This window comes from Cnephaeus nilssonii (genome assembly GCF_951640355.1).
Source record: "Cnephaeus nilssonii genome assembly, chromosome: 12".
NCBI classification, from domain to species: domain Eukaryota; kingdom Metazoa; phylum Chordata; class Mammalia; order Chiroptera; family Vespertilionidae; genus Cnephaeus; species Cnephaeus nilssonii.
In genome coordinates this window covers 46,932,503-46,955,410 of record NC_137083.1, presented here as the reverse complement: position 1 = coordinate 46,955,410, position 22,908 = coordinate 46,932,503, and the positions used below count along the sequence as shown (strand labels likewise).

Here is a 22,908-nt window from a genome sequence, read left to right as displayed (position 1 = left end):
AGTTCAAAAGAACAATGAGCAAAAGGCAATTCATAAAGTAAGACATACTAATGGTTAATAAAGGTCTAAAAATACACTCAACTTCACTTTTACAGAATTGGAATGAAAACATCAAAATATTGTCCTTTCTACTCATCACTTTAGCAAATAATAAAAGGATAAATAATACCTACTATTGCCAAGGATGTGGGGAAACAGGTAGTTTCATGCATAGATGAAGGTCTATAAATTGGAACAATTGTTTTGAAGGGCATTTGCTAATATCTATTAAATTTTTAAATGGGTATAGCCTTTGACCCAAAAAATATACTTCTAAGTAAGTTTCAGACAAGTGCACAAAATCTATAATAATAAAAGCGTAATATGCTAATTAGACCAATGTCCTTTCAGACATCCTTCCTTCCAGACAAAGCCGCTGCCGCGGCAGGCTGGGGCCATGGCCAAGGCCCTTGCACGAATTTTGTGCATCGGGCCTCTAGTATATTTATAAAGAACATTTAATAAAGCACTGAAACTTGTAACCATTCTAAGTGTACAAGGATGGAAGTTTTATTTAATTAAATTATGAAAGCAATGCACAGAATGCTCTAGTCTGCTATCTTAAAATAACAAGATAGATTTGTATGTTCTGACATGTAAAGATGTCAAAGTATAGTATTGAAACAAACAAGCTGCCAAACAATAATGTACTTCTATGCCCGTTTGGATATTTTTTTACAATGGGTATGTAATTATGTATCACTTATAAAATTAAGGCTGTGTGTGTGTGTGTGTGTGTGTGTGTGTGTGTTACTATCCTATATAATAAAAAACTAATATGCAAATGGTCATCACGCCCTCACACCATCATGGCTCAGACACTCAACACTGGGGAGAGAGGAATGGGGACCAGCCATGCACAAATGAGCTCACGAGAGAGGAATGGGGACCAGCCAGGCACAAATGAGCTTGCAAGAGGGGAATGAGCACCAGCCAGGCTGCGGCCTGGGAGAGGGACAAGCCGCCTGCCCCGAGGTCCTGGGCACCAGCGGCCGTGGCTGCAGCCCGGGCAACATGGTCCCCTGCGGCTGCAGCTGGCCCGGGCGAAGCCAGCCCAGGTCCCAGGTGCCTGCAACTGGCCAGAGGAGGGAATCCTGGGTCCTGGGTGCGGGGTGAGGCAGAGGCGGTTAGGGGTGATCAGGCCAGCAGGGGAGCAGTTAGGGGAGATCAGGTAGTACGGGAGCAGTTAGGGGCAATCAGGCAGGCAGGCAGAGGTGGTTATGGGCAATCAGGCAGACAGAGGTGGTTAGGGGCGATCAGGCAAGCAGGCAGGCAGGCGAGCGGTTAGGAGCCGGTGGTCCCAGATTGCGAGAGGCAGTCGTACATCCCCCAAGGGGTTCCGGACTGGAGAGGGTGCAGGCTGGGCTGAGGGCCCCCTCCCCCCGCCGTGCACGAATTTCATGCACCGGGCCTTTAGTTTGCACATAAATTGCATGGAATAAACTGTTGACTTGTGGGAGAATTATGTGGGACTTTCACTCTCTAAATTTTCTTTTCTAGTGTTTTTTTTTTTTTAAATATGGAATGCTTCATGAATTTTCATTTCATCCTTGAGCAAGGGACATGCTAATCATCTGTGTATCATTCCAATTTTAGTATATGTGCTGCCCAAGTGAGCACTGTTATTTTTTTCTTTTTGATGAAACTTTGTTTCACCTCCTCTACCAGCTCTAAGCAAAGAAATGACAGTTCACACTGGCTCTCCAACCTTCTCATGACTGCACTTCCTGTTAAGATTTTTAAATTTTTGGTATATTAGCTTTTTAAATCTTTTTTAAAAAGTTATACATGTATACAGGTCAGAAGATTGAACAGTTCTTCAAAACTTGTTCTTAGAAAGCTCTCCTTGCTCTGGCCAGTGTGGTTCAGTTGGTTGGAGTGTGGTACCATACACAGAAAGGCCATGGGTTTGAGTCCAGTCAGGGCATATACCCAGGTTTCAGGGTCAGTCAGGGTGCCTATGGGAGGCATCCGATTGATGTCTCTCTTTCTCCCCCTCCCCACCCACTTTCTCTCTAAAATAAATGAAAACATCCTCAGGTAAGGATTAATAAAAATAAGCTTTCCTCCACCCCAACTCCTTATTACCAGCTCCCCAGAGGCAATCACTTTCAATTCTTCTAGCTGATGTTTTGTCACATACTTTTATAACTCTAAGTAACATACTTAGGTTGCTACTCCTTGAATTTTCAATTTTATCAGGAAAGAGTGTTGGATTTTGTCAAATGCCTTTTCTGAATCAACTGATATGATTATGTGATTTTTGTCTCTCAATTTACTTATGGGATGTATCATGATTATTGATTTGCTGATATTGTATCAGCCTTGCATCCCTGGAATAAATTCCACTTGGTCATGGTGTATGATCTTTCTAATGTAATGCTGGATCTGATTTGCTAGAATTTTATTGAGGATTTTAGATTTTCGATTTTAAGTGTAATCTATTGACTTCCAAGAGCTGTAGGTAAGGACTGTCTCTTCCCCATCCAGCCATATTCTTCCAAGACCCTGATTCTTCCAGTTTAGCTTATAATTCTGACTGGATCAACACAGTCTACTATAAGCACTGTTCAATATCCTTTTTGCTTTTCCCTGGAGCTAATAATTTTTTTTTTTTTGGCTTGGCTTACTATTATCATGAACTCTCCCCCCAAACCTGCTTGATAACTCTCTTCTCAAACAATGCAAAAAAAAAAAAAGGGGGGGGGGTATTTCTCAATTTCAGCTACTTGAAGAAAAAATTTCTGAAACCTCCTGATGTGCTCCAGTCTGGCCTGGTTGCCTCCAGGTGCACAGCTGTCTTTTAGGGTTTCCACAGCACCCAGGATTCCCTTCATCTCTCTTATATGGGAGCTCCTAGCCTTTCTGGGTTTACTTCCCCATTCTGAGAACGGAGGCATAGGAGACTGTGAACACCTCAAAATGTCTCAATTTCACTCCCATAATAAATTACAACAGTCTAGCTAGATATCACATTCTAGAATGGTTGTATGGTATTTTCCAATTTTAAAATTTAAAGGAATTTAAAGGCATTGCTTTACTGTCTTGTAGCTTCCAATACTGCTTAAAAGTCCAGAGCCATTCTATCTTGTTCCTTTGTGTGAACCCGTTTTTTCTCTCCACAAACTTGCAGGGTCTCCTTTATCCTCAGTGGCTGTGAAATGTTTTGCTGCAGTATCTAAGGTGTGGGTCTATTTCCATCCATTGTTCTGGACAGTTGGTGAGCACTTTTTCAATTTGGAAAACCATGTATTTCAATGCTGGGAATTTTTCTTTTCTTTTTTGTTTGTGTAAAATTTATTTTTTATTTTTCAATTATAGTTGACAGTTTCAGTTGTAGCTGGAAATTTTTGTTGATCTATTTTGTTGCTAATTCCCTTATTTCTGGTTCTGCTATTCTTTTTTCTGGTATCCCAATGTCTGGAAATTGGACTTTCATCCTTTCATTTTCTTATTCTTTCCCTATTTTCTTTTTTTGCCTTTTTGCTTTATTTTCTGAGATGTGCACTCAACGTTATATACCAACACTGTTACTGAGCTTTTGATTTTTGTGTGTGTGTGTGTGTATACACACACACACACACACACACACACACACACACACACATTTGTTGTTATTGATCCTTACCTGAGGATATTTTTCCATTAATTTTTAGAAAGAGTGGAAGGGAGGGGGAGAGAAACATTGATGTGAGAGAGACTCATTGATTGGTTGCCTCCTGCATGTGGCCCCTTGAGCCTGCAACCGAGGTACATGCCCTTGACCAGAATCAAACCCTGGACCCTTCACTCCACAGGCCGACGCTCTATTCACTGAGCCAAACCGACTAGGGCTATTATATTTTTAATTCTGAATAGCTCCTTCCTATTCTTTTTTTAAAAAAAATAAGCATTCTACTTTTGTGTCATAAAAGGGAATGACATAGATGCATTCACTTTAACTCTCTTAGGATTATATATGTCTGTATGTACTTAAACACTCTTTTTCCCCCTCTCTGCATGGTCTCTGTTGTCTTAAAATTTATTTTTTCTGGCTTTTCCCCCTTTGGTCTCTGTATATGAGAGGCTTTTCTCGAGTGTCTTGTGGTTCTTGGCTTTCCATTTCTATTAAAGTGGAACACTCAGAAGGGAACTGAAAGTTCGGTACATGCAGGTAGCGTTCACCTCCAAGTAGGATGATTTCTTTGGGTCATTTCAATGGGAAATTTCTTGGATGGTCCCAAAAGTCTCTCTATAAAACTCTTCCAATATCCCAACCTGAGGATATTGGAAGGAGCGTTATTTTGGGAGAGAAGTTAGAGAAGAAGGATGGTGATCTCAACATGTGGATGTCATCTCTTACTTATTCCCTTATTTTCAACATGGGAAATTGTGCCTGGTGCTCATGTCAAGACCCTCTTGTTCATCCTCTCAGAGAATTACTTTTGGTCCTCTACCAGGGCTGGGAGAGGCAGAGAACAGAATTTGGGGGAAGCAATGAAGGGGTAGTGCCTTAAAGGCCTCTTTAAAAGCTGTTTCACATTGCCCAGCCAGTGAGCGTTGACCTATGAACCAGGAAATCATGGTTTAATTCCCAGTCAGGACACATGTGCAGGTGGCAGCTGATCAATGATTCTCTCTCATCATTGATGTTTCTGTCTCTCTCCCTCTCCCTTCCTCTCTGAAATCAATAAAAATATAAAACATAAAAAAAGAAGTAAAAGCTGTTTCATGCTGGAGGCTAATTCTAGTAGGTCATAAATGCAAGAAGTTCATCAACCTTTTGATGAACTTCTTGCATTTATGACCGCCTCCAGCAGTTTCACAAATCCTATTTTAGCCTGACCTTTATCCCATCTCCAAAGATACCTGAAGTCTCTGGTACTAATTCCTGAGTCCTGATTGTGGTGGGGTGGAGTGCAAATCAGGTTTTTGCTCAGCTTTCCCCAGTACCAATTTTGGATGCAGCTTTCTAAATCAGTCATCATCTAGCCATTTGCTTTCAGGCTTCCAAAATCTAGTTGCTGTTGTCTCCTTGTCCATTCGTTTGAAAGTCCCTTCACTCTTGTTTTAGTAGGATTTGGGGGAAGATGGGGTAAACACATGTTCAATCTGCCACTGTTAAATCCGTCATTCTTCATGCATTGTTTTGTTTTTTTAATTTTTTACTGAATAAGAATACGCCGAAACCGGTTTGGCTCAGTGGATAGAGCGTCGGCCTGCGGACTCAAGGGTCCCAGGTTCGATTCCGGTCAAGGGCATGTACCTTGGTTGCGGGCACATCCCCAGTAGGGGTTGTGCAAGAGGCAGCTGATCGATGTTTCTCTCTCATCGATGTTTCTAACTCTCTATCCCTCTCTCTTCCTCTCTGTAAAAAATCAATAAAATATATTAAAAAAAAAAAAAGAATACATGCTCACTTCAGAAAATTCTGCAAAGCACCGAGAAATATGATTTTGGTATGGTTGCATCCAATATTTTCCCCTTTTGTTTACATCACTGACTTCATGTTATTGACATTTTCCAATTCTACATCATTAACTTTCCCATCAAAATTTCCAACAGGCTTTAGCGATCTCCACCTTAAGCAAACAACTATGGAACTATGAACATTCTCAATTTTCTAGACTTTTCCTCCTTGGTATCATACCGCTGGGTCTAGCTCAGGGCTGGCTTTGCAGCCCCTCTTGTAAGGGAGAAGACACGCGAACAGATAGGTTATGGGCGTGTTTGGGCTCTGGTAACTGCAGATTCTCAGAACAACTCTGCTATCCAGAGGCCAGGGCCTCTGGCTTCACACAGAGGTGTGAGATCAAGGCCAACCCTGGAGCAGGGTTCCCATATCCTCTCCCCTCCTCCCTCCGGGTCCAGGCTCCAAGTGGCTAGAGATGGTTAGTGGGACAAATGGCACATTCCAGCCATACAAGGCAGCCTCTGGGAGGCCGCAACTTCCCACATAAGCGCCAGCCGTGGATGTGCATGTGCCAGAACAAACCGCCCAGAGCACAGTAGGTTGGGGTTCTTTGCTTTTTCAATTCTGGCCCCAGTCTGTAGGAGGCCCACCTGTGAAAAGGGTATGACAAGAGGACAGAAGAAGGGGAGCGATACTCTCATTCCAGCCCTTGCAACTGGATGCTAGAAGAGCAGCACCTGGACCACAAGACCACACTGGAACATCAGGCTGGATTTTAGGATTTTAACCACAAATCACCTCTCCCATACTCTCATTCTTGGCCTTACAAGTCTTTTTCCTTATTTCTTCTACTCTGAATCTATTTCCACGCAGTCCTTGTTTTTGGATGTGACCAAACATTTCATATATATACTTACTTTCCTCCAAGCAAAAGATCACTCTGTCACATGCCACACTTTGCCCCAACCCCCCATTCTCATCTACTTTTAAATTCATCTTTGTTGTCTGCCGGATTAATTCAGGATCAGCCACTCCCTTTGATTCAAATCTCCAGGCAAGTCTTGAGAGAGTAATGACACTGATTTCTCTGAAACTTGCCAGCACTTATTTTTCCACAGGGTTCTGTCATTTCCATAAGTTACCTTTGCTCTTAGTCCATGGGGATGACATCCCTTCATGTTTCATCTTTAGAGCCAGTTTATAGGTCCTAGAATCAATGACATTTCCTCAAAATAAACCTGACCGTTGGCCCCAAAGAGATTACCTTCCACGATCACCTATGACGGTTGGTCACGAAGGACAAGGACCTGCTTCCACTGAAGACCTTCAAGGTAAGTCATGCAAGTCCAAAGGTAATTCCAAACTAGAAGCTCCCAAAGTGAACTACACACCATGAAAGCACCACAGGGTAAGTGCGCAAGCTACTGAAGGCCCAGTGTGGAAGGGACAACACCCCACAGAATGACAACAGCTGGTGTTTACACGCGTCACCACACAGGCCCTACATATGAGTACCAGTCCTATTTAATAGATGAAGAAATGAGGCCTCCAAAAAGGCCAAGTAACTAAACTCACACTGCTGATAGCAGACAAGCTGGGATTTAAACAAAGGCAGCCAGACACTTGAGCCACATGGCCAGTCCTCTCTGCTGCCTCCATCTAACGCCTTGTGTAGACACTGCCCTGCACATTGGAGGATGTTTCTGGTAAAGCCACGTCTGTCCCTAGTCCACTGACCAGATACAGGATCCGGACGTGGCCCTTCTCCAGGGAGCTCTAGCATGTATGAGCACCCTGACAAGTGACCATCTTTCTTTCAGTTCTTATTTTGTTTCCTGTAAACTGAGGTGACACTCGGTTATGACAAAATTCCCTGAGACAAGGAACCCAACAGCAGACCTAGTTATCAGCCTGGTGATCAAGGAGACCCAGCACCTGCAGATGGACCTCCTTCCTGCACATAGCTGGCTAACATATCTGACCAGGGTTTACTCTGGATTCTAACTCTGAAAGATCTAGAAGGCAGATCTCTGGGCTGCCGGGCAGCCACTCACCAGCACTGGGGTCTGCAGGTGGTTCGCCTTCCTCTGAGTCTTCTTGCTCCTGCATGGTTGGCCTCTCTCCACGCTCCATCTGTGACATGAGGTCTGGTTTGGAAATTGCATAGTCTGGGAAGAAGGAAGGAAAGAAGATATAACATGGGTGAGGTTGCACTGGATGCTGCACATGTGTCACCTGTGAGAGTGTGACACCATAGCAGCTCCCCTAATTTGCAGCTAACAATGTTGGAAAAGAAATGAGCCAAGTTTCCAGCCCTTTTCTTGGGACCCACTGTGTGTGTTACCATGTACTATGTCCTCCCATGCGGGCTCCGGCAGTAGGGCTCCACCTGCCACCAACACAAACTGGCTCTTTTGTCATTGTCACACCTGCTGTTCAGGTTTTTCATGACAAAGGCACAAGATATTTAAGTTTTTATAAAGTACAAAACTATCCTGATAAACTCTAGAAGCCATAACATAAAATACTGATAGATTTCCTTACATTAAAAAAGCTTAAAGTTATTTGGAAATAAAGTTAAAAGATGAAGAAACATGGAGGAAATATCATTATACATATACATTTTCCATTTGTAAAGCAAATGGCTAATATCCATAATTACATATAAACAGTCTCTATAATTAGTGAAAAATAAAAAAGCAAAGATAAGAATAGGTAATTCATAGAATGCAAATGGCCAGTAAACACATGAAATGATAAACAAGTTCACTAATCACTAAGAAATATAGATTAAGATAATGAGGTGTCATTTTTCACCCATCAGAAAAGACAAATATTTAAAATAGAACATCAGTTGGGCCAGGGTGTGGAGAAAAGGCATTGTCACACACCATTGCATAAACATACAGGGCCTCTGGAGGGCACTAATAGCAGTGACAGTGATATTGTAAATGTGCACCCTCTTAACTCCAAAACCCACTTCTAGGAATCTGTGCCACTGAAATACTCATAAGTGCACAGACACACAGAGATGTTTTATGGCAACACTCTAACAGGGAGAAGACAGAATCCAGTGGTTGCCCATTAAATGCCCAGTGTTCATCTTCCCAAGCAGGCCTATGCGTGTTGACATGAAAAGCTGTCTGTGACCTGCCATTAGGTGAAATGAGTGAAGGATCCCATTGGTGCAAACCACAAACTGCATGTGCATGAGTGCAAGCATCGTGTGTTATGTTTGCATGTGCACAAAAAATATGGGAAACCACGCAGGCCAGTGGGTTCTGGGGAGTGGTAGTGGTGGGAGGATGAGGATGCTCTTTATTATATAAATCTAAATTGCTGACTTTTCACAATTATGTATGTACTTTTAAAAAGAAAAGAAAAAGCAAATTAAAAAGAGAAGTTATCCCATGAAGAGATATGTATGTATGAAATCACCAACTCTAGCAAGAATCAACATTTCTATACAACAATGTATTTAATATTTTTAAACTTTTTTGTGTGCCCAAAAAGTTCTCCATATCAGAGAAAAGGATACACATAAAACTATAGTTGTCCTAGGTTTTCATCTTTAAATACTCTTATTTAATGAAGACAACAATAATCCCTAGACTTTGGGGTAAGAGAGAGCTCAGTGAAACTGTGACTTCCTGATGGGGACCTAGGACCTCCCTGGGTCACAGCCCCTCTCTGCATAGGGGGATGGGAACCTAGGGGACATAAGCCCTCAACAGATGACAGTGTTCAGTCACCTGAACAGTAAAACAGGAGTGCTCACCTCTATCCCTAGCTCCCTTATTGAGAGGAGTGAGGATTAAGTAATATGATTCTTGTAAAGCACCTCACATTTGCTTAGTAACAATTTGCTGGACAAACTACTTTTAAAATATACATATAGGGCCCATGGGGGAAATAATATAAGGTGAGAGACCCCTGATATCTGAGTCAGCCTTCTCCCCTTGCCCCAGTGGCTTCTCCAGGACCACTTCATGAGCTGTCCTGATCTGGGATGCACTGATATACTTAAGTATACGAGCACCGTTTTTTCTAATCTCTTGTGTTCTCTAACATTCAGTTTCCCTTGTTCTCAACTACTGGTAGTACTGGAGTTCAGAAATCCCAACGGTTCCAAATGAACCTCAAGCTTGTGTCAAGGCAGCCCCAGTGAGTGAAGCCCTCTCCTTACCCATGGAAACCAGAGACTCGTAGTTGCCCCTCATCACGTTCTTGTATAGCTCCTTCTGCCACTCGGACAGGTTCCCCCACTCCTGCTCCGAGAAATGGACGGCGACATCATCAAACGTGACAGGAACCTGAAACCACAGGACAAGCTCAGCTGGGACCCACTGGAGGGTTGTCACAGGTCCTCGACTGCCAAATCCCAAGGAAGCAAATGGCCGCAGTGCCCTGGCCTGGTTCAGAGTGGGAAAAGTTCAAAGGCACGGCCCTGGGATGTCACCAAGGGGTCTGGCCAGGCTTGGGCCACTGTTCTGACACCAGAGTAAGGACCTTGTCTTGCCTGGTTCTTTTCTTCTCAACAGGATAACCCTCACTGCTGTGAAGCCTGGTTTGCAGACCAGCAGCAAGAGCTAGAGAACTTGCTAGAAATGCAGGCTCTCAGTCCCCACTGTAAGCCCACTAATCAGATTCTGCTTTTAGTAAGCAACACAGGTGATTCACATGCACAATAAAATTGGACAAGTGCTGGCCTAGAGATTATAGTCCAAGTTCTTTCCTAAAGGCTGGGAAAAGCAGCAGCAGCACAAAAGACTGTCAAGAAATCTGGTCCAGCCCTAACCGGTTTGGCTCAGTGGATGGAGTGTTGGCCTGCGGACTGAGGGGTCCCAGGTTCAATTCCGGTCAAGGGCATGTACCTCTGTTGCGGGGACATCCCCAGTGGGGAGTGTGCAGGAGGCAGCTGATCGATGTTTGTCTCTCATCGATGCTTCTAACTCTCTCTCTCTCCCCCTTCCTCTCTGTTAAAAAATCAATAAAATATGTTTAAAAAAAGAAAAGAAAAAAAGAAATCTGGTCCACATTCAAGTTCTTACAGAATCTTATGGAAAATAATATTAAAACCTAATGTTTGCCCTAGCTGGTTTGGCTCAGTGGATGGAACGTTGGCCTACGGACTGAAGGGTCCCAGGGTCGATTCTGGTCAAGGGCATATACCCGGGTTGCGGGCTCAATCCCCCGTAGGGGGCGTGCAGAAGGCAGCCCATCAATCAATGCTTCTCTCATCATTAATGTTTCTCTCTCTCTCTCTCTCTCTCTTTCTCTCTCTATCCCTCCCTCCCTTCCACCCTCCCTCCCCTGCCTTCCTCTCTGAAATCAATAAAAATATATTAAAAAAAACAAAACAAAAACCTAATGTTCTCTAGTGTTTTTAGGCTCCCTCTAGAAATCCTATTATTACTGGCATTAACATGATTTATAAGTCAACTGATAAAAATGTTGAGTTCCGCCTTACTGTGTGTGGCTCAGCTAGTTAGTGCACCAGGGGGTTGAGGTGCGATTCCTGGTCTGGACACATGCCTAGGTTGCAGACTTGATTCCCGGGTTGGGGCAAGTATGGGAGGCAACCAATCGATGTTCCTCTCTCTAAAAATCAGCGAAAACATAACCTCACATGAGGATGGAGAGAAAAAAACAAAAAACATTGAGCCTAACCAAGCCCCATACTATTTCCCAAGTTCTCCCTCCCCAGTGATGAATGGCTAATTCACACTCACGAGGACTGACTGACTACATCTCTATCACTGGGCCTTTGCTCTGCGTGCTCATCCTCTCAGACATCATGGACTGAACACCCTTCTAAATCAACACTTCCTGATCACTAGGACCCTCCTCTGATCTATTAACCGATGCTTTTATCAACAGGAGAAATAATTTAAGGGTGGTATTCTTAGTAAAGCGATGCTGACAACCAACCAGGTATCATTATATTTTTTCCTTCTCAACCATCGCTTTCCCCTTCTTTTATATTTAACTACATTCCTAAAACATATTCTAATTCAGATCACTCCTTGGGAGCCCCAGTTGGGACAGGGTTACCTTGGGAACTTCTCCATTGTTGCCCGGGGGCAGCCGCAGGATCCAGAAATTTCTGTTTTTCAGCAGGTTCTCCATGTTCTCCAGCCGCCTCTGCAGCAGCCCGTACTCCTGCAGCAGGGTCCCCAGCACAACCCATTTGCTCTCCAAGTGGTTTGCAAACTCCACGGCCGTCTTCTCACAGTCAGCTATCTTTTTCTCGTTTGTCCCTGTCCGTCCCTCCAGCGTCAGTAGCCGCATGGCCTGGGCCTCTAGTTTCCTCTCCACCGCCTGGACCGCAGCCCACACGGCCAAGCGGGTGATCTCCGCTGTCGGGAGTGGCGTGTCCTTCTGGGCTGCAGAAATATGGAAGGGGGTTTCCTTTTGGGAAACTGGGCTCTGGAGCAAGGGGTCCATGTCGGCCTCGGGAACTGTGGGGGAGAGGGGGAGGGGGTCTTTCTCAGGAACTTCAGGGGAGTGGAGTGAGGCTTCTTGGTGGTGGGTGGAGTGAGAGAGAAGTGAGATTTCTTGTTCAGCAGCACATGGGGGTGGATACCGGGTCTCTTCCTGGGAAGTCAGGGGACCCTGGAGCTGGGTCTCTTGCTCAGAGGCTGCAGGGTACAGGAGTGAGGGTCCCTTCTGGAGGATGTGCGGCATGCGGCTGGAGGTCTCTTGCTTGGGAGTGAGGGGTAAGGAGCCTTGCCGGGGAACAGCGGGAGACAAAGAAGGCATTTCTTTGGGGGGAAGAACACGGGACTGGAACAGGGCTTCTCGGGGGAGTCCAGCAGGGGCCTGCCGCGGCGTTTCTTCTGGCAGGACATTGGGGAATGACAGAGGTGATGAGCGTTGGGTCTCCATGTCCAGCTGTTGGACCTGTTCAAGGAAAGGGCAGGAGTAAAGGCCAGTCTACAGCTAGCAAAATAAATGCCAAAGATACACACATTAATAGGGCACTGATAGCAGTGTGTTCTGTGGACATGAATCTTCCTGAAAACCTAGCACTCATTCAGACGTCAATTACAAAACCACTAACAACAAATAGAAGATGGTTATGCCACCTTCTTCTCTTCATAGAGCCAGTTCCTTCTTCACAATATACTTTCCATGGGTACCATCTTAGGAGTTGTAGTGTTGGAGAGGAGAAAGGGTACTGGTCTTGAGTTAGAACACTTGGCTCTCAGGCCTGTGCACACCTATTGCTGCCAATGTCACTCTGGCCCAGTCATGTTACCCCTCCGTTCTCAGTGTCCTCATCCATAAAATGTGACACACCCTGCTACCTCACTGAGTTGAGCATTCTTTAATAAAATAAAACCCTGGAAAACGACAGAGCAGAATTTTGTCAATGCCAGGCACTGTTCCTATGCCCAGACTCCCAGGAAGGTGGGAGGTGGTCTCAGGTGGGGGCCAGTGCTGTTAACTGACCTACCTCACAGGTAAGTCATCTGGCCCCCTGCTTCTACTCGAATTGTCAGGCAGTCATGGTACCCATGTTCTTTTTCCCACTTTGTCCAATAGTGAAGACACACAATGACCTTAAGTTTTACCGACTATGTGATAAAAGCTGAATTGCTGACTTATCAATAAAATTCCTCAGAGTTTTATGGTGTGGGTTGGCTTTGACATGTTATATGGACACAGCCCCTATTGGAGGCTGAATTGTCTTGTGGATGTTCCAAGCTGACTTCTGCTCTAAGCAAGGAGACAGGCAGAGGTATGGCATTTCAACGGCTCCTAGGGAGGTCCCTTGGGCAGGTGGTTTACTTCGTGGTCTGGGTTCCTCCCTATGGTTTGTGAGGTGGGGAACGAGGAAGAGGCCTGCCAGGGCTAGAAGCAGAGCTGAAGTCTGCCAGTTTTGTTACGCATGTCAAGATTGGAGGGGATGAGAACCCAAATAAAGACCGATTCCTTTTGGGACTTTAATTAGTCATACTCTCCCTATTCCCCACCTTGACACGTCCATGTTGAGAGAATTCCTTTGTCATCAGGGATGTGAAGCCAACATCTGCATGATGAGTTCCCCATTTACCTATCCAGACAACCAATAGCTTTACTGAAACTGAACAGAATCTCTCCTATAACGTTTGCCCATGTCCTCATCAGCTTCCTTCAATGAACCTACCAAATGCCAATTCCTATGCACCAAATACTGGGGATCTTTAAAGTAACTGAAATCCCCATTTTCTTTGTTTGAAAAGTAACATATCCCTTGTGTCCAGTCTGAGATAGAGTACGTGCTTAATAAATGGCTGCTGAATGAATGAAGAGTATAAACTGTTGAGTTATGAAAAAAAATTAAGGTAAATCAAGTTCCTTCAGTCTTTTATCAAAGGTCATCTAAACCTATTTATACTTCTATTACCATCTTTCTTTTCTCTGTTCATTCATTCACTTATGAGTCACTTAACTAAGACACTATTACATTTTTAAGCCAAGGATGAAAGGCTTAAGACTTCATTCCGACAAGAGAATTCGGAGGTAGTATGATACAACAGCTCTACAGCTAACCAGACAGACGTGACAGCTAGTCAGGAGATGCCTAACAATTACTCCACATTTATGTTCCATGAATTGTGTTAAACATTTTTAAGGGTTATCTCATTTAATCTTCATGAAACCCTATGAAACAGGGACTACTAGAGTTGTTATCCACACTTTGCACATGAAGACCCTGAGGCAGAAGAGCCTAAGTAATTGCCCAAGGTCACAAAAAGTGATCTGGCTCCTGGGCCCAGGTCTCAGTTCACACTGGAGGTCACCTCCAGGCCTTATCAACTGAAGCAGCTGGTTGGTGCTCTGAATCCTTTTTACCTCTGCAATTCAGAAGCTTGGAGATTAAACAAAGATTGTGGGAGGTTCTATGGTGGGGGAGGTGGATGGCCCTTCTGGAAAAGACATTTCCATTTAAAGCTGGGGTCAGGGATCCCTTTGAAAACCTAATGAAAGTTGCGGATTCTCCCCCTCAAAAAATGTCCATGGGCACATACACAAAATTCTGCAAACATTTTCAAGGGGTTCACAGACCCCTAAAGCTGAAGGCTCGTCAACAACTAAGCCACCTCTCAACTCTTCACTCTTCACAGGTGAGGGCAAGACTGGACGGCCCTCTGGGATGGGAACCTCAGACACAGGGAAAGTGACTAGCATAATGCAACACAATAGGCACATTATGGCCCCATCCTCAGAGGGGATTAGGGCATTTGCCTACAAGTAGTAGGAAGAAGGGAAAATCCCCTGGGGGCCAAGTTAGTCTCCCTGAGTAATTCAGGGGTTTAACCAAAACAATGAAAACAAGCCCAGTACAGTAAATAAATCCAGCAGGGTAAGACATCTTTACCAACTAGTCTAATCAGAGCTCAAAGGAAAATACCATTTCTTTGCTTTCTATTATTAGACTGTCTTTCTCCCTTTCCGGATTCGGAAGACTATGGTGGGATGAGGGGGCCACAGGGGCATGTCCCCTCCCCTGCCCCAAAATAAAGCCCCTTGCTATCTTTCCGTAATGGCTTTATATTACCTTAAGCAGAGAGAAGTGGCCCGAGAGAGGGATGTAAATATTATCTCTAAGATTAATAAGCTGTATTCTCCAACTGTAGGGGAGACAGAATTCTTTTGAACTGTATTGTATAGGATTTCACTGTCCCTCCCTACCCCATGTCTCCTAAGTGAATGGGGTCTTTAGGATTCATGCCATGTTAGCAGAAAAAGACATAACCATACATGTCTGATTTATAAAGAAAGCTGTGCCGTTTTCTAGTATGACCCAGTGTGATTCACCCAGAATTATATAGGGCCCTGCAGACCTACGCCTGGAAGTAGACATTTTTAAATCTTCATTTTATGTTATTTTACAAAGAGTTTTATTATCATTATTTAAGAACCGAGAGGCTCTGTAGAAAGCCATATATCCTGACCCCTTCCTGTGCACAACGGGAAACTGAGGCTCAGAGGCACAGACACCCATGCAGCAATCCTCCCAGAGCAGGTCTACGGGGAGATTTTCGGACAGATTTTTGTGGGACTGGCCACCGGAGGAGTCACGTCAGCCCCCAAACCCTTAGGAGCTCGCTCCCCAGACCCCATCCGTCTGGACACCCAAAGTTCGTCCTGGGGCCCTCCACACGCAGGGGCTGGAGGCCGAGACGCCGAGCCCGAGGGTCACAACACCTCCTCCTCCCCCTCCCCCGCCCCGACCGCCCGTGACGGAGACGCTCCGCTGGGCGCTGCCGGCCCCCGGCCCGGCCGGCTCCCCTCCCCCACCCCGACGGGCCGCGTCCACCCAGCGCCGGGCCCAGGCCCGTCCCCCAGGGGAGGCCGCCGCCAGAGCCGCCCCCACCCCGTCCAGGCCCGCAGCCCGGAAGGCAAGCATTTCTGGGGACGCGGGCACCGAGCCACGGTGACTCGCTACGTGACCTTGGGGCAGGTAGGGCAGGTCGCCGCCAGGTGTCTGTGCCTCAGTATCTCCGCTCTGCGAAATGGGGAGAGCCGCGTCAGCGCCGCGCGAGGCTCCGCGGGGCCGAGCTCTGCGGAAAACGTGCGGCGGCAACCCCGACGGACGCAGCGCCGGCTCCGCAGGGAGCGAAGCGCGCCGCCCCGGCGCCCACCGGCGGCCCGCGTGCGTGCCAGGCCAGGCGCGTCCCCGCAGCCTCGCCCGGACGGCGGCCGGCTCCTCGGCCCCGCGCCGTCCCGCAGCCCCCCCGCCCCGTTCAGGAGGCGCGCGAGCCCTGCCCCCCCGCCCCGCAACGTCGCCGCGTTTCCATCCCTTACCGAGACCCCAGGCCGGGCCGCCGAGCCCGGGACGCGCAGGCCGTCCCCGGGGCCCCGAGTCCGCGTGTCCGTGCGCGCGCGGGCCGCCCTCACCGCTTCGGCCATGGCCCTGCGCGGTCCGGCCCGGCCCGGAGTCGCCGCCACCGCCGCCGCCGCGCGGCCCCACGCAGGCCGGCCCCGGCCTCGCCTCGGGCGCCGCCCGCCCGCCCGGCCTTCCTCCCCCGCCCGGGCTCGCGCGGCCGTCGGGCCCGGCCTGCTCAGGGCGGGCGGGGACGGAGCGGCCGAGCCCGGCGGCGGCGTCGGAGCAGGGCGCGCGGCGGGGCGGGCGGCCCGGCAGGCTGCGTCCGGCCTCGAGCTGGGCCCGGCCCCTCAGCACCGGCCCCAGGCCCGCGCGCGGCCCCCGTGCGGCCGCGGCTGCGACCCCGGCTGCGGCCCCGGCCCCGGCTGCGAGCTGCGCTGCCGTCCCGGCGCCTCTTCAGCAGGGGAGCTGCACCGCAGCTGCCATGTTGATACAAACTGCATCCTGGGAGGCATGTCCCTCTCAGGCCGTTTAAAGAGAAACACTCCGAGGCTCGTCGGAGGCTGCAGGAACCCAGACAGCTCCATCTACAGCCGGTAGGAGCGAACAGTGTCGAGCGAGCAGCCAGGCGGCGACGGACACGCCCTGAGCCCCGGGCCAGCCCGTCGTGCAGCCCGGGCCGAGCCGCCCGGGCCTCCCCCCCTCGGGCCCCGGCCGCTCACCTGGGGTCCTCGCCTGCCCGGCACCCTACGGCGAGACCGGGAGGCGGGAACGCAGAGGAAAAATAGGAGCGCGCAGCCCGGGCGACGCGGTGGGGTCTGGAGGCGGCTTGATTGGCTCCGACAGCCTTCCCCCCGCCGGCTCCCCTGCTCCTCTCAAACCCAGAACCCTTTCAAACCTGCGCTCACAAAGGGATCTAAGAAACCCGTCACACCAGAGACAGCCCCAGTTCATGTGACCAGCTCGGTGCAGCCCGGGTTCCAGGGCAGCTCCGGGGAAGCGGGCTGTGGTTCCAAGGGTAGCCAGGGGGCTGGGTGCTTGGGCGAAATGCTCGAGTGTGGTTTGTGACCTGAAAGGACAGAATTCCGAGAATCCTAGAGTGATGGGGCCAGCAGGGGCCAGGCCCGTCCTGGGGGAGGAAACTGAGGCCGAGTGGGAAGTAACTTGTTTACCGTGAGCTGCAGTCTAGGTCCCCTGTGTGAATGCTCTTTCTACACGTGAGCCAGTACCCCCCAAACCATGGTAGAGCTTGGAGTTGGCGACTCCTTTTCCTGGACAGGTTCACTCACCTATTTATGGAATAGCTACCTACAAGGGAGCAAGAACTGGAGTTGAAATGAAGAAAAAAAAGAAAAAAAGTATAGGCAGGCCTTGTGGTTACAAGGGATGAGAATACAACTGGAGCTAACTTAAAGGGGAGGGGGTAGTATTCGTTCACCTAAGGGGACCCCAGGGAGGTCAGGTGTGGAGCCTGCATGAAAGGCGGCAGGAGCAGGGCTCTGTGTGCTGTTGGCTCAGGTCCCTCTTTAAACATGGAAACTTAGGGGTAGCGATAGGGCCAGTGCCATCCAGCCCTTTCCCTTCCCTTCCCAGAGATCAGACTTCGCACTTGCCTTGCTGCGTCTCCTGCCCTCTATCAATAAACAGTGCATTCCATTAGTATTGGTACTTTACAGTTCTGTGTGAATGATGAAATTCAGTCTACATCTTGTTGAAATTTGCTTCCCCCCCCTTCATTTGTCATGTTTCTGAGACACATTATGTTTAAACAAGCATGTCTGGTTCGTTCATTTTAACCACTATATAGTATTTCATTGAATAAGTAAAGTCCAGTTTACTTTCAATGCCCCTGAGGGCAATGAAAACAGACCTGCTGCTGGGAACATCCGCCTGCGTGTCTCTGTGCACGGTGACGTGGTTGGTCTGGGAGAGACACCGCCGCAGCACCCGGGGTGACAGGAGCACCTCCACCTTCCCTAGGCTCGCCACACAGCTCCCCAGCAAGCTCGTGCCTGGTGACACTCCCACCAGCCCTGGGTGGGGTCCTGTTTTCACATCTTTGCCAACACTCTCTGATTATGGACCCAGAATCCTTGCCAGCACTATGACTGTGAAATGGTAGTGACTTTCCTTGGTATCTATATTAGTATTTCCCTGATCATTAAGAGAGCTGAAGATCTTTTCATATTTACTAGGCATTTGGTTTCTTCCCCTGAATTTCCTCTTCATATCCTTTGTCAATATTTCTGTTGTGAAGTCTTTCTTATAGGTTTGTAGGTGTTTTTTGTTTTGTTTTTGTTGATCCTCACTTGAGGATATTTTTCCATTGGTTTTTAGAGAGTGGAAGAAATGGGGGTGTGAGAGAGAGAAACATTGATGTGAGAGAGACTCATCGATTGGTTGTTTTCCACACGTACCCCAACTGGAGCCGGGGATCAAACCTGCAACCTGTCCTTGATTGGGAATTGAACCTAAGATCCTTCGGTGTGCAAGCCGATGCTCTAACCACTTAACCACATGGGCCAGGGCGATTTATAGGTGTTTTTATTTTTTAAAAATATAGTTTTATTGATTTCAGAGAGGAAGAGATACAAACATCAGTGTTGACAGAGAATCATTGATTGGCTGTCTCCTGCACACTCAAGGTTGGGGATTGAGCCCAAAACCTGGGCATGGGCCCTGACCAGGAATTAAACCGTCACCTCCTGGTTTTATAGTTCAACGCTCAACCGCTGAGCCACACCATCTGGGCTACAGGTGTTTTTTAAAAAAATTCTGGGTATTAATCTTATCATCAAATCCTTAATGTGATTTCTGATGTGATTGCATTTAACTCTACCATCTTTCTAGTAGTTTTCCATGTGTTCCAGATATTCGATAATTCCTCTCCCCTTTTTTGTCTGCTCTTAAATTACTTTATTTAGGTGTTTTTTTTTTAAATCTACACAAATTTTATTAGAACTAAAAAGTGGATCTATCATAGCTTCAGTATACAAAGTCAGTATACACTGGCAATGAAAAATTAACAAAGAAAATTTTAAAACATTACTTATAATAGCATCACCAAAATATTAAATAACTAGATATTAGTATAGTGAAATATGTGCAAAGGTCTTTGTATTGAAAACCACAAACATTACAAGAATCTAAAACTATACAAATAGGATAAATACCATCATTATAAATTGGGATACTCAATATGTTAAGATGTCTATTTTTCCTAAATTGATGATAAATTCAGCCCAATTTCAATAAAAAAAAATCTAGCTGACTTTTTTTAAATTTAAATTCTTTATAGTTTAAAGTATTACATGTCTCCTTTTCCCCCCATTGACCTCTTCCCGGCCGTTCCCACCCTCCAGCACATGTCCTCACCCCCTACTGTCAGTGTCCTATGCGTGCATACAAGTCCTTTGGTTTATCTCTTACATCCCGCCCCCCCCCCCCCCCCCCGCGGCCTCTTCCCCTGCCTTCCCTCTGAGGTTAGACATTCTGTTCGATGCTTCTCTGTCTCTGGATCTATGTTTGTTCATCAGTTTATGTTGTTCATTATGTTTCAAAAATGAGTGAGATCATGTGATATTTATCTTTCTCCAACTGGCTTATTCACTTAGCATAATGCTCTCCAGGTCCATCCATGCTGTGGCAAATGGTAAGAGTTTCCTTCTTTTTTACAGCAGCGTAGTATTCCATTGTGTAGATGTGCCACAGTTTTTTAATCCAGTCATCTGCTGATGGGCACTTAGGCTGTTTCCAAATCTTAGCTATGGTGAATTGTGCTGCTATGAACATCGGGGTACATATGTCCCTTCTGATTGGTGTTTCTGCTTTCTTGGGATATATTTCTAGGAGTGGGATTACTGAGTCAAATGGGAGTTCTATTTTTAATTTATTTATTTAGTTTTTTTCCATATGTATTTTATTTTTACATTTAATAAACATTAATATTTCAAGAAAATGATTTTAAGTATAATAATGTTACATTCAATAAACACTAATATTTCAAGAAAAATGATTTAAAATACTAGTATAATAAAGTTACATGCAATAAACAATATTTTAAGAAAAAAGATTTTAAATATAATAATATTACCAAAATTGTACTAACATAGTATAATATCACAAAACTTGTAGGAAATATTAAAAATCTGCAAATAACAGGATTACTTCTATTATATCCTAAAATATATTTTTTTCTCTGACTCTATTTTGGTTCATCAGTTTATGTTGTTCGTTATATTCCACAAATGAATGAGATCATGTGATATTTATCTTTCTCTGACTGGCTTATTTCGCTTAGCATAATGTTCTCCAGGCCCATCCATGATGTTGCAAATGGTAAGAGTTCCTTCTTTTTTACAGCAGCAGAGTATTCCATCGTATAGATGTACCAGTTTTTTTTTTTTAATATATTTTCTTGATTTTCTACAGAGAGGGAGGGAGAGGGATAGAGAGCTAGAAACATCGATGAGAGAGAAACATCGACCAGCTGCCTCCTGCACACCCCCTTCCGGGGATGTGCCCGCAACCAATGTACATGCCCTTGACCGGAATCGAACCTGGGACCTTTCAGTCCGCAGGCCGACGCTCTATCCACTGAGCCAAACCGGTTTCGGCATAGATGTACCAGTTTTTCAATTCTCTCATCTGCTGATGGGCATATAGGCTGTTTCCTAATCTTAGCTCTTGTAAATTGTGCTGCTGTGAACATAGGGGGTGCATATATCCTTTCTGATTGGTGTTTCTAGTTTCTTGGGATATATTCCTAGAAGTGGGATCACTGGGTCAAATGGGAGTTCCATTTTGAATTAATTTATTTAGTTTTTAAAAAGATTTTAAATTGATTTTTAGAGAGAAAGGAAGGGAGAGGGAGGGAGAGAGAGAGAGAGAAACATCGATGTGAGAGTGAAACATCCATCAGCTGCCTCCTGCACGCCTCTGACCGGGAATTAAGCCCGAAACACGGGCATGTGCCCTGATTGAGAATACACCTAACAGGGGAGAGATCAACCAAGGGACTTGTGTGCATGCATATGAGCCTAACCAATGGTTAAGGACAACAGGGGGGTGGGGGCATCCGTGGGGAGGGGTGGGGGATGGGAATGGGGGGATGAGGACAAATATGTGACACCTTAATCAATAAAGAAATTAAAAAAAAAAAAAAGAGAATACACCTAACAACCTTTCTGTGCATGGGACAACACCTAACCAAATAAGCCACACTGGCCAGGGCTTAAATTATTTTTAAAGTAATTCTATTTTTTTTTTTTTTGCCATTCACTTATTATATCCAATTTTTAATGTCTGCCCCCTAAGTTTTACAATATACATCTTTAATTTTTAACAGCCTACTTCACACAAATTCTACCACTTCATCTGTTGTACATTAACCTTACAACAGGTTATCCTCCACCCTTGTGCTGGTCTTAGCTTACATTTGATGTTTCTTAGTGTTATAATCTGCATAATATACACATGACCAAAAATCTGCTCCCAACTATCTCAAGATTTTTCATGGTAGGTGTTGCACCAAAATTTATATTTAAATACAGTCAAATCTAGTACTTTTCTTTTTAGAGTTTTAAAAATTTCTGTCTCTTAGTGTTTGTTTTCTTCCCACCCCCCAGTGCCTTAAGGATAGTCCTCAACATTTTATTATACAACCTGTACAGTTTCCCTTCTTCACATGTCTTTAATCTAGAACATTTTTAAGACTTTTATTAAATTATATCTTTACTAAGATATAATTCAAGTAGCATAAGCCATCCATTTAAAGTGTACAATTCAGTGGTTTTAATGTGTTCAAAGTTGTGCAACCATCATCATAACCTAATGTTTCTCACTAAAACTCAAAGTGTGGAGCTTGACTTGTCAGTTTTATAATCTGACCATTTGTTTTTGACTGGAGAGCTGATTTTCTTCCCATTTATGGTGAATGTAGATATATTTGGATTTTTTCTATTTTATTTTGCTTCTTTGCTTCTTTCCCTGTTTTCCTACTTCTATTAGATTAATCAAGTTTTCTTTATTCACCTTTTCTCCCTCTGCTGTGAGTTTTGCTGCTTCTGTTCCTTTAGCAGCTATGATGAACATTTAGTTTATTTATTTTTTAATATATTTTATTTTTATTGATTTTAGAGAGGAAGGGAGAGGGAGAGAGAGATAGAAACATCAGTGATGAGAAGAGAATCATTGATCGGCTGCCTCCTGCATGCCCCACACTGGGGTTCGAGCCTGCAGCCCAGGCATGTGCCACAACCTGGAATTGAACTGTGACCTTCTGTTTCATAGGTCGATGCTCAACAACTGAACCATACCAGCTGGGCACTATGATGAACATTTTAAATGTATTTGAGTTACAAAGTTTAAATGGAATTGATATATCTGCCCATCCCTTGAAATCACAAGGTCCATAAGATGCTTTCATTGACATCATGCTCCATCCTTCTTACATGTTATTATTGTCTAGTATTTTAGTTCCATTTTGTTGTGTCCACCCAAATTTGTTTTTATTGTCTTATAAAGTCAACACATGTTAAAGATTTACCCATGTTCACTAAATTTTTTTGCTAACTAGTCTCTTTACGTTCTTTCTTCTTCCCAAAGGATAGTCCTCAGTAGTTTTTCAGTGAATGGTACATTCTCAATTTTTGTTTTCTGA

At 45.5% G+C, this 22,908-nt stretch overlaps 1 protein-coding gene across 2 annotated transcripts in view; it reads right to left on the bottom strand.

Annotated features, from left to right (window-relative positions):
* ZNF777 (zinc finger protein 777) overlaps positions 1 to 17,200 on the bottom strand; it is a 30,665-nt gene extending 13,465 nt beyond the window's left edge. Inside the window, exons 1-4 of one of the 2 annotated variants that reach the window (XM_079786066.1) lie at positions 16,970 to 17,200; positions 11,486 to 12,334; positions 9,618 to 9,744; positions 7,486 to 7,599 (exon numbers count right to left, since the gene is read on the bottom strand). In XM_079786066.1, the coding sequence (XP_079642192.1) occupies positions 7,486 to 7,599; positions 9,618 to 9,744; positions 11,486 to 12,319 (1,075 nt within the window). In that variant the 5' untranslated portion in view covers positions 12,320 to 12,334; positions 16,970 to 17,200. Of the gene's footprint in view, positions 1 to 7,485; positions 7,600 to 9,617; positions 9,745 to 11,485; positions 12,335 to 16,228; positions 16,874 to 16,969 lie in introns of those variants that run through there. The other variant, XM_079786065.1, reaches the window with a different exon arrangement.
* Between the last annotated feature and the right edge of the window lie 5,708 nt (positions 17,201 to 22,908).